The sequence below is a fragment of the Neopelma chrysocephalum genome, unplaced genomic scaffold, assembly GCF_003984885.1.
Source record: "Neopelma chrysocephalum unplaced genomic scaffold, ASM398488v2 Primary Assembly neopelma1_26, whole genome shotgun sequence".
Lineage (NCBI taxonomy): Eukaryota > Metazoa > Chordata > Aves > Passeriformes > Pipridae > Neopelma > Neopelma chrysocephalum.
In genome coordinates this window covers 24,821,554-24,838,183 of record NW_020897695.1, presented here as the reverse complement: position 1 = coordinate 24,838,183, position 16,630 = coordinate 24,821,554, and the positions used below count along the sequence as shown (strand labels likewise).

General features: G+C 41.1%; 1 protein-coding gene across 4 annotated transcripts in view; it reads left to right on the top strand.

Annotated features, from left to right (window-relative positions):
• The first annotated feature begins 4,073 nt into the window (after nt 1-4,073).
• ADCY1 (adenylate cyclase 1) overlaps nt 4,074-16,630 on the top strand; it is a 150,544-nt gene continuing 137,987 nt past the window's right edge. For all 4 annotated transcript variants that reach the window (XR_003533050.1, XM_027675962.1, XM_027675961.1 and 1 more), the window contains exon 1: nt 4,074-5,591. Coding sequence is in view for 3 of the 4 variants with exons in the window: in XM_027675962.1 (XP_027531763.1) it covers nt 4,923-5,591 (669 nt within the window). In the remaining variant the exon portion in view is untranslated. The remainder of the gene's footprint in view (nt 5,592-16,630) is intronic.

Sequence of the window (16,630 nt, the reverse complement as noted above, 5' to 3'; positions counted from 1 at the left end):
TGGCAGAAAAGCACGTTGCTTGCTTGCTTAAGAGATTCATTAGTATTAATATAGAAGTTCAGTAGGTCACAGAAGTCTCATGCTCTCCTGGAAGGCTTAGAATAGAAGAGAGAGGTAAAGGATTAAAATGCTCCTAATGTCAATACTCTCTGCTCTGCAGAGATCTGGAGAAAACCCATCCCATTCTCTGCTGTCAAATTAGCTACTTTAGCCATTTTATTTTTCGGTCAAATCTCCTAATTGCTTCAGCAACAGTCTTGTCTGGCAATTGACTGGAGGTCAAGGCCTTAATGCAATTTTCTTCTGGTCTAATTTTTTTTTTCCCAATAGATTACACAATTAGATAGACTACTATACAGATAGAGTTGTGACTAAAATAATCTCAGTTAAAAAAAACACCATGCAGTCCAATGGAAACTGAATAAACAAACCTGTTGTTGTTAGACCTGAGCAGAAGCAGGGCACAGGTTTGTCACTGAGTAATTAGTATTATAGCCTAAACTTACTCTTGAAGGACTCACTTCTGTTTTCTAAAACTGGTTCTTGTATGAAGAAGCACAAAGGAAAAGAAGTGACTTTGGAGAACAGTGGTGAGGTTAGATGCTAATGGTTCCTAATGACTAAACTTGTAGGTTTTGTAAGGCTTTCACTTACTGTCAGTGGGCAAAGCTTATTTCAGCTCTCTAGTGGAAATGCTCTAGTTAGGTGAATTCAGCCTTGCAGCTGAAGCTGTTTAACTGTGGAAGTGGTATGTATCAGAACTGTCTATTTCATTTCTTTCCCATCAGAGTGCATGTAATATAAATCAAACTTTAAAATAACAATTAATTTTAAGGAACAGTCATTATGATGCTTATGAGACCTGTTCAGATAGTATTTCAGTAGTCTCAGAGAAATCTAGTCTACGTTTCTTGAAATAATATTGTGAATGGAGTCCCCATATTGATTTCAAATGAAATCTGTGCATGATTTGGAAAAACATACTTTCACTTTTTTCAAATTTTTCCTCAAAATCTAGAAAAAGTGGTGAATCTATTTCAGCTATGAGAGAAGGAAAACACTGCCGAATTTTTATGTTTAAACCTGGCCATTCCTACCATTTTCTGCAGGACCTCTTCTGTCCTGTCCACATCACTGCTTTTTTCTCACTAGATACATTTCTGTGGTGGCATGAACAAGCTGTGTCTGCTAGAATGAGTCTGCAGAAATTTCTCAATAGCTTTATGCCGAGTCCTTACTCTTACTGTCAGAGACGGTGAGAAGAAAAAAAGATTTCTATCCCTGTCTCAGATGATAAAGCATGGCATTCTGTTACAGGTAGGCAATACTAAATATGGGTAAAAGATGAAAACCTGTGCAACCCTTACTCTGATAAAAAATACCACAAGAAGAAAATTCTATTGATGCAAAGCTTTCATTATGCTTAATTTTAAAATTGTCATGAATCTGAAGAGCTTTAGTTTTATGAAAAGTATTGCTTTTAAAGATGATCTTCAGCCAACACATGAGTTAGTGAGTGCTTGAAACTCTTGGAGGTGATAAGATACAAAAACAAGTACTGAGTCCAGTAAAGTAAAATAAAATGGACAGTGAAAAATAATTATTAAATGGACAACCTACATACTCAAAGTAAGTAAAAATAGGTGTTCTGAAATTCTGAGTAGCTCTGTAATTCAAGACTATTACTGTGATCCAGGAAAAGTTAGTGAGACTTTTGCTTAGTGTAACATAGCTCCATATACTGCCCAACTCTCCATGAAGAATTGTTTTCCACTTACAGTGACTCAAACAATGAAGACAGTTTGCCTCTTAAAAAAAAGGACTGAAAAAACAGATGTGTTTTGCAATGCACAAGATGATGAAGCTAGGCTCTAATGACTTTTTCCTTACAATACTACATTTATTTCCAGACTAGTCTCTAATTACAAATGCAAGGGCATGCAATAGGAAGAGCTGACTTGGATGTGGCCAACATCCAGAACTTTGAGGGCATTAAATATCAAAACCAACCTTGTATCTTCCTTAGAAATGAGGTAGAAGTGCACTACGGACCTGAAGTGCTGCTTATGGTTCAAAAAACCTAACCAAGTTACTGTCGTCTTCAGCAGATAAGCTTAGTCAGAAAATATGGTAGTGTCAAGTGCATTTCAGTAGTGCTATAGCTGGTTATTTGCTTTAATAATATATCTGTCTCAGACAAAGGTTCTGAGGTTCCCTCTTTATATTTGTAGCATCAGGTGCTGAAAATGAGGCTTTTCACTATGGAGGGTATGGCAAAGTACTTGCCCTGTGATGTGAAACAGTGTATAAAGGATGGAAGAGTTTCGTTAATCACTATTTAGCATTTCCATACTGCTACAGAGTCTAAGAAAGATGAAGCTTCAACAGTTCATTGCTTCCCCTCAGCCAGATAAGAATAGACATGTATGAGTCTCGTACACATCAGCCTTCTCTGCTGTATGTATGTACTAACTAACCCAGACTGAGGTTGTAAGAAGCATGAAAATAACCTAAACTGCAGGGTGCCTTGTAGGGAATTACCTTCCATTTCCCCAGCAGCAAGCTGAGAGCTGGAAGAAAGAAATGATAACTGCTAGCGTGACAACTCTTTCGGTGGATAGTTCCTAGGGCTGGGTAACTAGGTGCCACCTCTTATGCAGTGTGAGATGTGAAATATTAATTTATCCCTCAGGATATATGAGCTCAGAAGAAAGCTGAGGACAGGTGAAAATGTAACAGTGTGTATTTGTCTAATATATGTATGACTGAAGTGAATTTATGCACCAGAGTGAACAAAGAGATTAATTTTATTACACTTTCCAAACACACTATAGATACAGCAAAATAAAGGAAGCCTCTGTTTGTTTGTTTGTCAGATTAATTTCATTTCAGCTACACATCCTGTTTTTACTACTCAGGCCAGCAAATCCAACCCCTTTACTTTCTTCCTGAAGGAACTTAGAAAAGTCTAAATATCAGCTATCTTTACAGTTCTGCGGTGTTTGACGTTTTGTCACAGTTTACGAAACCACCATGAGTTGCATCCCATGAACACAGAGTAAGTAACAGTCATTGTCTCAAGTGTGGAATATTTTGAATCTGTAACAAATTCCAGCAATGTTGATTCATTCCCTTTTCCTAATGAGTTCTATTCAGGTTCAAAAGAATGACAGCATATTGATTATGTGGGGCTAGGACTAATATAAAATACTAAAATACTAATATGAAAAATATGTTGCCTTAGATTATACTTTTTAAAAGCTACTTTATTAACCAGAAGCGAAGTATCAACATCATTCATAGGTACAACAAATCTTAAAGAATCCCTGCCTACTGTCGATCTTAAGGCTTTTCAGCCCAAATCTGGAACCAGAACGTGACATCACTGACACAAAACCCAGCTATTAGATCTTCAACCTACTCAAGATAGTAGGATTCTGTTTTGATTCCGGAAAGTACTCCTGCACCGCCTTTAAAAAGCTAAATATTCATAATCTTTTATTTTTTTGACATATTCCTAGTCCTGAATTTTATAAATGCTTGATCCAAAGCCAACATTAAATGCAATGGTTACAGAAAAATATATTGCAGTGTATTCTTTGGTGCAACTTGGTAATAGTGGTATGTGGTAGCAACATTATAGGCAGAACTAGAAGGTTTTTTTCAAAAACAACACCCAAATTCTTGATGGCACCATCAAGTACAATTTTGTGGGGGATGATATTTATCTCCTGTCACAAGAGTAGCCTTCCACAGCCACTGACTGATCTGTACTCCCAGACAGGCAGAAGTGCTCACAGAAATGTGTTTTCTTGAGATTTTTCTCATTCACTACACTTTATCCAGTTGCTTCAGAGTCTAGGAGACAAAACCACTAACATCAGAATATTTATTCATGCAGATATGACTTTATTTCTGAAAGGAAGCAGGAGTCACCTGTATTTAAAATTGTATATGTATTTTTATATATTCACATATGTATGTATTTCTGTGTCTTCATATGTAGATTTTATACATTTATATATAAATATGTATATGAATAGCTGTCAGGACTGGCTGGCAGCACAGGGCTGTCAGCCAGCCGCCGGAGCCCGGTGCACCCGGTGGGCCGGCGGGCCCCAGACGCCCGGCAGGGGGGACGCGGGGCGCTGCGCAGGGGCGGGCGGGTCCCCCCGCTGACCCCGAATTGCGGAGCCCAGGCGGGGACGTGTCCGGCTTCCCAAGGAGCGGCGCGCAGGCGCCCCGCAATTGCCAGCCCCGGTGAGATGCTCTCGGACGTGGGAAGGGGATCGCCCTGCCTTTCCCTGCCTCCTGTTTTCTTTCCGGTCCCTCTGCGCCACTTTTCCTCCAGACCCCTGGCTGGGATTCGTTACTGTTTTTTTTACCTTGTCGCTAATTTTTTTTTAATGTTGCCCACCCCAGGGGAACACGTTTGTAACCCGCCCTCTGTAGCTCCCGCTCCTCCAAATAGCGTTATTTGAACGGAGATCCGCCTGTTGATTATCCCCCACTCCCCTTCTCTGAGCTTCCACCCACCCTTTGCCCCCACCCCACTTCCGTTTGATTCCAAACCTTCGGATGGTGTTTTGGTGTCATTAGGAGATTAACATCCCTGGAGCACCAGGGGAGGAGGAGTAGGAGGAGGAGGGTGGAGGGGAGAGCGAGGCAGCAGGCAGGAAGGTTGGCACATTTACACGAGTGAGGCTCTCCTCCCGCCGTCCCAGCCACCCTCGGCTCCTCGGTGGCAGCGGAGGGGGCGTTTGCCGGCGCGGCGGGTTGCGGACGGCGGCTGGCGGGTGCGCCCGGGACCCGCGCCCGCGGAGCTGAGGGCTCCTGAGCGCAGCCTCCCCCTCTTTTATGAGCAGCGAGGCGGCGGAGCGGCAGCGGGGGACACCAGGAGGAGCATTTCTTCCCCCGGGTTTATGAATGGCACTGACATGGAGGAAATACCGTTTCAGAAAGTCAAGACCAAGAGGAAGAAGTGCTGCCACTGCTGCTGCTCCCCGCCAGCTGCTGCAGCGTCGGGAGCAGGAGCCGGGCTGGGGGACCCCCCTCCCTTGCTGCTGCTGGATGCCATCGCCTGCGAGGACGAGTTTGACTGCAAGGAGCTGGAGGCTCTCTTCCAGAGCTACAACCTGAAGCTGGAGCAGACGTCCACCCTCAAGGCGCTGGCCGTCCTCATTGTGCTCACCGCCAGCCTGGCCCTGGTGGAGCTGCTCTCCGGCCCCAACTTGACCATCTCCAAAGGTTCGCACCCAGTGCACTGCATCATCTTCCTCTCCCTCTTCATCGTCACGAATGTCAAGTACCTGCAGGTCACCCAGCTGCAGCAGATCGTCAAGCTCACCTTGCTCTTCAGCTTCACCTTCGCCTTCCTCTGCTGCCCCTTCTCGCTCGGCGCCTACGGCATGGAGCCTCCCAGCGCCCCCGAGCAGGGCATGTGGCAGCTCATGCTGGTAACCTTCGTGTCCTACTCACTGCTGCCCGTCCGGACTCTGCTGGCCATCGTCTTCGGGCTGGTGGTGTCCGTCTCCCACCTCATCGTTACCGCCACCTCCGTCAGTGCCAAGAGGCAGCGGCTCTGGAGGACGGTGAGAGAGGCCGGGCCGGGCCGGGCCGGGCTGGGCACTGCAGCGCCGCACGGCTGCGGGGTGCCTGTCCGCCGGGGGGGAGGGAGGACGGAGAGGCGTGGAGTGGCCCGGGGCGCGGCGGAGGCTGGCGCGCCCCCCGCCCCGCGCCCCCAGCCCGGGCGGCGGCCGAGGAGTGCCCGGGGTGTCGCCGGCGGGGAAAGGGCGATCGCGCACCTGTGCCTCGGGCGGTTGTGTCTATAGTTCCCCGAAGTTTTCGGGAGGCAAGGGAGAAATAGGTCAGCTCTGGGGAGACAGAACCTCTAGGCTTTGTCTCTCCAAGGCAAATCGGGAAGAGGGCAGTGGAGCCAGCTATACCGTGCCCACGCTTGGGGCAAGTTCAGAGCACCGCATGCACAGTCGGTGCAATACAGCCCGTTATCAGTAACACCGCTTGGCTTGGTACAAACTTGGCACAGACAATAAGCTGCGAGTGGTAATAATACTTCAACGGAGTTGGCTCGTATCCTTGCTGTCTTTCACAGCCATGGACCCTTCATGCTCATACACACCCTATCTACGGGGAGGATTTGAAGACACTATCTGAAATAAGTGGGACACACACACAGGGAACCCCACATCGCTGCTCTCTCAGCAAGCGGGGCATTCCTCCTTCAGCTTCCCCAGGGCAGCTGCTGCCTCCTCTCCACAGTCATTACCTGCTATGGCAGTGAACTTCCTAGCCGTTCCCTTTCCCCTTTGAATCAATCCAGCAAAACCTCCCTCTGCAGCAAGTATCTTTGGAAACGTGCTGCTGCACTCTCCCCTCCTCCCCCGAGGAGCTATTTATATCCCTGCAGGGCTTTCTCCGGCTCTCGTGGCCTGATGGGCCGCACTGGCAGGGGGAGGAGGATGAGGAGATGTGCGTATGGGAAACGCTGGGGCTGACAGTCGGGGTTTGCTACTGAATGCTCTGTTATGTGCTGCCTCTGAACCACTGGGAAAGAGAAATTGAAAAATTTTTCTCTCCTTCCTCACATGCATTGATTATGTCTGCCCTCAGGGGAAGCACACAGGTTCTGTGGTCCAGATTGTTGTTAAACAACAATTTAATGCATAATTGAAGTACTTAGTACGTTACTTCTGCAGAATCCTGGTATTATTCTCCATGACTGTGTAAGGCTGTGTTGTGATGCTAGGGCGCACGCAACTGGCATGGGCACAAACACTGGCATAAGCAGGATTGTACACCTTTGTGCCCAGAACTGTGAATACCTGCCTTCTCCTTTTATGCTCACACAGACACACACACCTCAGTGTGACATACATGCACAGAATAGAGATATACAGGGACAATTTCTGAGTTGGGTTACTGAGACAAACAGGATTATTCATGGCTTCACGCTGCTGAGCTGGTGGACAAAATAAATTGTATATTTTGAAGGAGAAGAGAGAGATAAGCCGAGCTTTATGATTTACCCAGATAATCTGATGGTCTATTTTTAAATATGTGATTTAGGATTTCCATGAGAGGGAGAGCTGATGAAATGCAGGAGCACTGAGAGGAGCCTTCCTTAAAAGCATTCAAAGGGATGCTAAAAATGCTAGAATATTCTTTTTGAGTAGAGCTGAAGATAGCTCTTTTTACTGGAGTGCCAATTAGTCCTTATGGGAGTTCTGGCTATCCTGTCTCCCCTGACACACAGGCAGATTTTCCTTGATGCTGAGCTGCAGCTCAGTGTGGCATCTGCTGTTCTAGATGAATAACATAAAGAAGCTGACAATAAATGTCTGCTGACTAAATTATCTAACCAAGGTCGTGAACGTGAAACATTTTGAAGAGAGAAAATCTGCTAACTCTCTCTCTTCACACTAGTTTAATTCAGTTATTCAACAGGTGAGAAGCTGGCTTAAAAATATGTAGAACTAGTTGACTAACATCTGATGTAACATATGTACGTTTCTTCTTCATCACCCTCTCCCTCCACCACGGTAATTTCAGTGGTTTTTATGCAGTCCCCAGAGCAGTAGGCTTTGCTGATAACAGGAGGTAGAAACCAGCTCTGAGTCAAGCAAAATAACTGGTCTGTGAACTTATGGTGCACAGAAATTCACACCGATTTGTGGCATATTTGTAAGGAGAAAGTCTTGTGATTTGAAGACTATCTCTGTGTATGGAAGGGACTCTTCCCTTACACAGAAGTTTTTTTCTTTTCCAAAGAACAATTTCACAATGGTTAGAAATTTTTAAAGATGCGTAAAGGCTGCATCATCTGAATTTTACTTGCTTGGCCTGGGAATAGCTGAGCCTTTTTTTAAAGGCTAGAATCCCTTGCAGTCAGGATCTGCTTCCCAAACACTGGATATTATCATGACACCTCCAGTGCTTGTAGACACAGTATGCAGACGGCCTGTCAGGGAAGTAGGACCGCTCTATGCAGAGCTGCAATAGTGTGAAAGGGATCTGTTCTTTCTCCCTACCCCTTACTCCATAGCCCCATGCAAGTGGATGAATTAAAATTTTCAGATAGAAATCTGCAGTATCCAGAGATGCAGAAACACCTGCACCAATCACTGAGACCAGTGTTCTGTTAAAAAAACCTATGATTTTTCTGTGGTTCAGGCAACTTGGGAACCAACTTGAGAACCAATTTTACTTTTATTTAGCCTGAGCTTTAGGAAAGCATGGATCTAGTAACTTCCATTGAAACTAAACTGGGAGGTAAAGTTGTCAGCAAGACAAAGCACTTCATGTTGTTTCAAGTTCAACCCATTAAGAAACAGGCATAACCAAGTCAAGGGATTTGTTCTGAAATGAGCTTTTGGATGCACATCTTCTATTTCACTCTATCTGAGGAATCCCCACTTGCAAATCTTTGAATGCCAAATGACTAACTTCAATAGTGTTGAATCAGCCCCTGAATGGGTCTCATGGCACGCTTAAAACTCGCATCCGTATAAATGTATGAACTCTTTACATAGTAAAACCAATGCTCTATGTGGCAGACGTTTGTCACAAGGTCTATAGAATAACGAACATTTAATTTGCAAGTGATAATTTTCCAACAGCACAGTTATCTGTGGGTGGTCTGTGGAGATCATGTCATGCCATGCCATGCCATGCCATGTCATGTCACATTGGAGTTGAGACATAGGTATGTGTAAAGGCAAGAGGAGAGGAGAAAAACAAGTAAAGGGAGGTAATGAGAGTCAGGGGAGTAATGTTACAGAACTTGAGCTTCATCTTTCCACTCAATAGCTGTTTTTTCATCAAATGAAAGATTCAAATCTGCTAATATGTCCTACTCATTTCTTAAGAGAAATATAATAATACATAGTATGTGTGTGTATGTATATATAAATATATATATATATACATATAAAATAAATGTAACATCAAAAATATACAAAGTACTTGTGATCAACCTTGATCCCATTTGGAACAAGTTCATGTCAAAAGGCATGCTGTTTTCGCACGTCTTATGAGTACATACTCTTTACGTGAGTATGTAAATGGAGTATATAACCAATATGGCATTGGTCATACTAGTTGGACTCTTTCCCTTCATTTGGAATCATGGAACCAAATACTCCTGCCGTAAAACATGACAAGGAATCCACAGATGGCTGAATGTACAAATGAAGTTTTAACAGCTTGGACTCGTCTTTTTTTTTCTTTCTTTTTTTTTTTCCCTCTACAGCTTTCAGATATATGTTAGGTGCTTCAGAGCAGTTACAGAAATACAGAACCCTGCCCCAAGGAGCTTAGTCTAATTTTTGTTGCAATGCAGTGAGTGGGTGTTATAGACTTTAAGGCCAGATGGGGTAAGGAAGGCAAAGGCTGCTCACAGAAATTACTCAGTGGTGGCATTGACACAGTTTGATGTCTTACTGTTAAATAACTTTTTCTGTCCCTCTAAGTATTTTTTCCCTTTTTTAAAAAACATAGGCTTATTTCCAGAAAATTGAAAACCAGATAAAGTGCCCTTACACATCACAGAAGTCTTTGTGAAAGAGCAAATCTTTAGTGAAAATCAAATTACAACATGAATAAAAAAGAGCAGAAGAAAACAAGGTACTATCATAAACTAGGGAAAAAAAATTCAGAAATGTGATGAAATAAATATAGGTTCTGGGTAGTATTTTTTGGTCTGCATTTAAATCTGATTTTATGCATGTATTTATTTATTTGTATGATAGCACTTTTATTGATTCAAAAAGTACCAAAAATTGTAGTGGGGAATAGATAGTCTGTGTAAAGGCTAATGTGGGGGAAATTGGTTTCTTTTATTTAAAATAATTTATTTAATACTTAAAATTGCATTTTATCTTAACTTTTTACAGGTTAGTGTGATAGTAGTCTAGAATATTGTAAGGAATTGTCATGTCAGAGTTAGTCTTATTCCTGCTAGTGTTTAATATGTAATTAATGAACACATCACTGACAGAACTGTTAATTTCCACACCTTTGTCTCTCATACAGAAGGCAGAGCCTAGTAGCCTAATAAAAGGGGCTGTAAATCAAAGACAGCTCATCTCCGCTGGCATTATAATTCACTGCAAAGCTCAGGTTTCCTCCTTCATTCATATAAAACACTGCTGAGGGACTGTACTAGTTAATTCTCTGTGGTGCTGTTCAAATATTAGTGTCAAGAATATCTCTGGTATTGTAAACATGTCTGTGCACTAATAATCTCTTTTAATTCACTATTTTCCTCTTTCCAGAGATGGAGACCACTGTTACTGAGTTTCTCAATATCTGTGTGTAACTCTAACTTCTATTTGACATTTAGTCCTTATTGGAAGATTGGTATAAGTTTTTTCATTTTCTTTCCTTCCTGGTTAAAGTGGGATTTTAATCTCAATTTGTGGCATAGGATTTGCCAGGTATGACCACAGTCTTTTTATCTAGGCACTGAAGTATAGGATTTTCTGTGGAATGTAGAGGGTCTTTTTCCACATAGAAATTAGTATGCTCTCGGCTTCTGAGTCTGCAGACTGCTGACACTGCTACTCTTTGTGGGTTTCCAAAAAATAACAGCATGCTTATGGTTCTGCATGGTTGAGAAACAAGAAGCTTTTGGGAAACTGTCAAGAATCATACAGACTTGGAGAAATACTAAATAATAATTTATCTGAGAAGTTTAATTGCTATTCATAGGCAAGATCCCATTATTACTGAAGAAAAAGATGCAAAAGATGTTTTAATAGTAATAACCCCCCCCAGGTAACACAGTCATACACTCAGTTTCTACCTTCTTTCCTTGATGTTATGCTCACCCTTCCCCTGCTTCTCCAAGTCTTTTAAGGGTGGTGGCTTCATTCTGCTGGTGGTATTGCCTGTGTTGACAGCATCTGGAGTCTTTCACAGGAGGGAAGGGGATGTCCATGTTAATGGTTTCCTCTTTTTTGCTCTAGGGTCCATTTGGGGACATTTTGATGTTTGCTAACATGCATTTCTCTTTCTTTATCGGTTTACAGCTCCATGTTTCATCCAAATTTATTATATGTACCTCCTTTTATGTATGTTAGATACTTGTTCTTTGTTCTTTTGTTACAACTAATCCCGGATTTGTCTATCTTCACATTCACATTTCTTTAGCTGACTATTGGGGAGTAATTTTTATAGCTATGGATGTTGTCTTCAGTACCAAGTCTATGCCCCACCTTTTGTAATCCCATGCCTGTACTCTACACCATCTCCTGCGTCTCCACTCAGGTCTGTATTGTGTTTCCATAGGCCTACATTTCTACATAGTACATCATTATGTTTTAGTCATAAAACTGCTGTGCTAGCATACAAAGACAGGCAAAAGTAACATAAACGAGCTACACACATCTGATCAATTAGGAAAAGTGTTTAAAGCAGGTAAAACAACATGCATGGATGTCAAAAGAAATGTAGTCTGAGAAGCTAAACTTTTAGCCCAGAGCAAGCCTGACATGGCTCAGTCTGGAGATCTCACAAAATCAGTGGGTAGCATATGGCTTTTTACATAGCACTGGCAACACAGTGATAGCAATGGCAATATAGAGTATTACAGGGCTGTATGGTTGCAGTCCTTTTTAACATGTGTGAGGTTTAGCCTGCCTCCAGATGTCTTATTATTGCTTTTACTTTAATGCCAACAAAGTGAGCTAAATGCTGTCTTCATTTCAAAATGGTAAAATGCTGTTGTCTAGACCCTGATTAATAGCAAAACTTTGCATGTTATATTAGTAATTAGGGACTGTATTTAATTTACTTACTTACTGTGTGGAAAAGTAGTTTTCATATGTGTTTGTGCAGCTCTGAGCTCAGGGGCTACCGATTTGGGTTTAAAGATCTTTGGTGCTTTTATGGGATAAGTTATCAAGGGTTTCTATTTCTTCTTTCTTTAATTTCTTTCTTTCTGAACATGTAATTTTGGATATATTCAGTGCTAAACTCCCATGAGAAAATGTTGATAATAGGGAATAGTTGTTCTTGATGTGATATGCCATTTCTTCTTCTGGATTCAAACTTACAATTTTTCCCCCATCTTGTTTTCCCCAGTTATTAGTATAGTGTAGTGCTTTTCTGGTCAGAAACAGTATAATAAAACAACTAGATAGTGCAGATTTCAATTTCTTCTCATCTACTTTAAGCACAGCCCTGAATGTCTGCATGTCTACATTAGATGGCCCCTACTAGCTAAAGCAGAAGTGTTCTTTCTAGCATCTTATCTCGTTCTGTCAGTTTACAAGCAGTGCATTCTTACAGTCCAAATTCTGCTATTACCATTCCAGAAGACATTAGCTAGCATAAAATAATGTTTTCTGTCTATCATTTTTAGTTATTCTCTTTTACTTTCTTAGATTCAGAAGGCCATACACTCCTGTCTTCACTTCCTTTTTTTGCGCTACTATAAAGTCATACAAAACATAAGTAAATGCAGGTGTCATGTATGGAAAGAGGGAGATGAATCAGATTTCAGATGAATCAGGTTTCATTATAATTCATAATACATTATTAAGAAAATTTCATCTAAGACTTGAAATGTTTGTGCTCTATGACAGGAAGAGGGTCAAGCAATATTAACTCTTACAAGATCCTTGCTGTTGGGAAGGGGAGGAAAGGGTGCAAGTGGAAGAGACTGGTTCAAGTTCTGGGGCTGAGTTTTGTCCGGCTTGCTATGATGGATGAGTCTGAGACACCACCAATGAGTAGAATATAACACACAGGTTTTGTTTCAAAATTTCTGGAATATGTGATTTCCTTTCTTTCTTTCTCCCTCTGGGAAATTTTTCATGGAAGGAGTTTGCTTTGCTTCAAACTTTTAAGATACGTACGTAGAGGAAGTTGAGGAAACAACATAGTTACTACTTTGTCCACCTGTTTTTATTCTGCATGAACTTAAAACATGAGCTGATTCCTGAAAGAAATAAAATCACCAAGCACATTATATATACAGAAAAGCTGTTTTCTCCCTATAGTAAAAAATCCCAAAAATGTGGATCTACTGTGGCTGCAAGGTAAGCCATGAAGTGTGACAAAACTGTGAGAAATATAGTTATTTCTTTAGTTGTGGTTCAGGAACTACAGAAGTCTTTTGTCACCCAGAGATGCATGGGTCAAGAAATCATCTATATGTGGCTAGTATGAAAAATGTTATAAAACAGTATTTCACTTTAACACCACCTTTCAGACATTCACTCTGGAGCAAGGTGTTCATTATTGAATTCAAGTGGTTGTGCATCCCCCTATACAACTTTATAGTAACACCTTTCTTACCGTCGTTAGCACATAAAATTAAGTAATGCTTAACCTGACAGTTGTGAATTTTTTCATAGGTTGCTCATTCATACACAACAATAACAGAGAAATGTTTGTCAATTTCCATAAATCTGCTTATGATTATCTCTTAAAGATGAAAGTAATTATCCACCCACACAAAAGTAGAAAATGAAATAACACTAATAAACAGAGTTTTAAAAGAGATTTACATAAAATATAACCTTAATTTGAAGTATCAACAGGCTGAAAAAGAATATTGTGCTTGAGCAGAACTTGTGAAATTTTGTTGTCTTCTAAGGAATTTCTTTCTTTCTTTCTTCCTTTCTTTCTTTCTTTCTGTATAGAGTTTGACATAATCTGTATAAAATTCAATGTAGCAAAATGAAGTTCCAGGTAAACTAGTCACTGTTTATCCAAAGGCCTGAGTCTCATCTCACTTTAAACAACAAAAACCACCTCACAGGGCTTTGGGGAGATTTACCTGATTTGCCAAAAATCCTTCTTGCCTGTAATAATTTCATCCCAGGATGTTTTAACTAAACAGGCACACCATTTAATGTGAACTATATAGGAAGTCAGTGTCTGCTTGTTTATGAAATGACCTGAAAGTAGTAATGGCAGTGGAAAGTTATGAGCAAAAAAGCCCGTAACAGACAGAAGCTGTACCAGGATCAAATTCCCACTGTTGCAGGTTGTCTCTGGAGCCTGCTCTGCAGACTCCTGATCACTGCTGTCACAGCTGTTAAAGATTTGGATGCTACTTCTCACCTGGCATTATGGAATCATAGAGCTATGGTACTATGTTTTGGAAATTGAAGATGACCCCTCATAGATGTCCTGTGTGATTCCTGGTACTGGACTCTGCAACTTCTTGTGGTGATATATCTGCTGATCCATGCTCTTTTAATGAAAATCAGCTGTCACTGTAGGGGCTGTGGGAGTTGAAGAAGCCTAGTTTTTAAGTTCATAGTTGATTAGCTATGATAAGTGCTCTATCTGTCATTCATCTATGCTTTTAAATATAAGGAGTAGTGATGCTTTTCAAAACAGATAAACAAACTAAGCATTATCTCTGTGTTCAGTACGTGAGTTTCCTCTTCCCACAGCTAGTTATGTAAATGACAGTGGTGAATGATAGCTGTTTGAGTTCCCCCAGATTGAAAGATTACAGTAGCTTATTTGGCCTTCTCCACGCAGCTCTCTCTATTTTAGGCAGCAGTAGACTGAGGAGATTGCAGCTGAGTTAATTTGCCTCATCTGTTAGTCAAAATAAACTGCTTTATCAATAGTCTATTTCTTCTTGCTTACACTGTTAAAAAGCTTAGTCTGATTTTTGCCTTTGAAGAGACCACAGCCTAAAGAGGGGAATCCTATTCTAAACTGCACTTCACAGTACCTATTAAGGTTAACACAATTGCTGAAATGGCTTTGGTAGGAGAGCAATATGATTTTCTAACTGGGAGTGCATACTCTTCTGGAATACCCATCACTAAAAAAGGATGTTTAAGAAGAAAGAGCGTGCTTCATTTGCTGGGCTGTTAATCAGTTCCATTGCTAACGCTAAATTTGAAATCTAGAAGAGAGTGAGTGATAAAATTGTTTGGCATGGCTTTATCTCAACAGCATTATTTCTAAAACTTATTTGATGTCTGATAGAAACATTAAGGGAATAACGAATGAGTTCTTGAATTCCCACTCACTAGTGCAAATCTTATGAGTAGTTACTATATTCATTTATTAGGCAATGTACAGTGTAAACTATAGGATTTTCTTAGCTTGCCTATGGCAAGGAGCATGAAAAATGAACCTTTCTTGCTCTTGGACACCTTTCTACTCTTACTTACTTAGGAGAATATTCTGAGAAAATTAACAGTTGGTATTTTACAGTTAGGATGAACAGAAATACTGAAATGGGCAATGCCCACTTGCGAGGCTAGGAAGTATTCTTTAACTGATATTTTTGTAGCATTGCTATTTTATCATCAGAGGATGTAATAATTTAAATATTTTTTTCTTGCTTGCATCTTTTCTTTTTCTGTTGCTGCTTTAGTGCAACCAGTCCTTGTCAGTTTTTTGCTGACTACCAGAGTTCTTGGTGCAGTACCCTCTACGGAATTTCCACCAAAAGGAAACATCAAACAGATACAAAAGAGGGAGTATTCTACTGGGGTGCAGGTATCTGCAGAAAGGAGGTGGATGTTTCCTAGTTTCCCTAAAGGTGCACAACATTCAGTCCCAGGACTTTGTCTGTCTTGTCAGTTAGCGAGTCTGAAGTCATGCACCTTCATTCCAAATCTGTGCACTATCATTTGCAAAAGTCTCATTTTTTCAACATGATTATATACTGAAAAACTGGGCTTAGCTACTGATCATAAAGATTTTTGCTTCTCTTGGGGAAAAGATGTAATATCTAAGCCTGGCAAACTCAATTTCGTTTTCTTAGTCTGGGGGCAAACATGACTGTTGTTTTCTAAGACCACTTATGAGGTAACATGTATGTCTTATGTGGAGTTGGAATGAAAGTTCGCAGGGCTTCTGCACCAATGGTATTAGCATGTATAAGAACAGAAAGTGAGGAAATCATCCTTCCAGGGCATTACGGAGACTTGCTACTGTGTTTGACTTTTAACATGTTGGGTAAATAGTGTTGTTCTTAGAGTAGAAAAAGTCACATTGACCCTAAATCAGTTTCAAGGGAGAACCAAAGGCTTTGACTTGTCAGCAAATGACAGCAGTGCAATATGTAAGTAGATGCTGGCTTCAGTATCAGCTAATTTTGTGTATCACAGCAATGAATGCAAAGTATGTCAAGGGAATGGTTTTTATTTTCTTTTAGGAATGCTGAAGTCATCTGAAAATTACTAGTACAGTAGTTCAAAAGCTGGCACCCAGCAGGCCTGTCTGGGAGTAGGTGAAGAGGGGAAAACCATTAGGGATCAGATTACTGATTCTCAGGAGAAATATTTGTCTCTCCAGCATCTGGAAATCTCACAGTTGTTTTCAAAGCTAGTTAAACTGTATCCTGTTGAAAAGTTTCTTGGGATCAGTGTAGATGCCAAAGGTCTACTGGTGGCCTGGACATAATAGAATACCACTGTATCATATACGTAGTTGTAATACAATCAACAACTGTAGATGTTGATTGGTATGATCAGTCTGAGCAGTTTCTGGGTTAAGTTTTGGGGTTTTTCATGTGACAAAGGAGTACAACAGGAAAAATAGGATCTAGTTAGCTTTCTCAGTTTTTGTCCAGCAGATAGAATGTTTCATTTCTTACACCTCTCATGCCCTCTCTAAACAGGTAAAT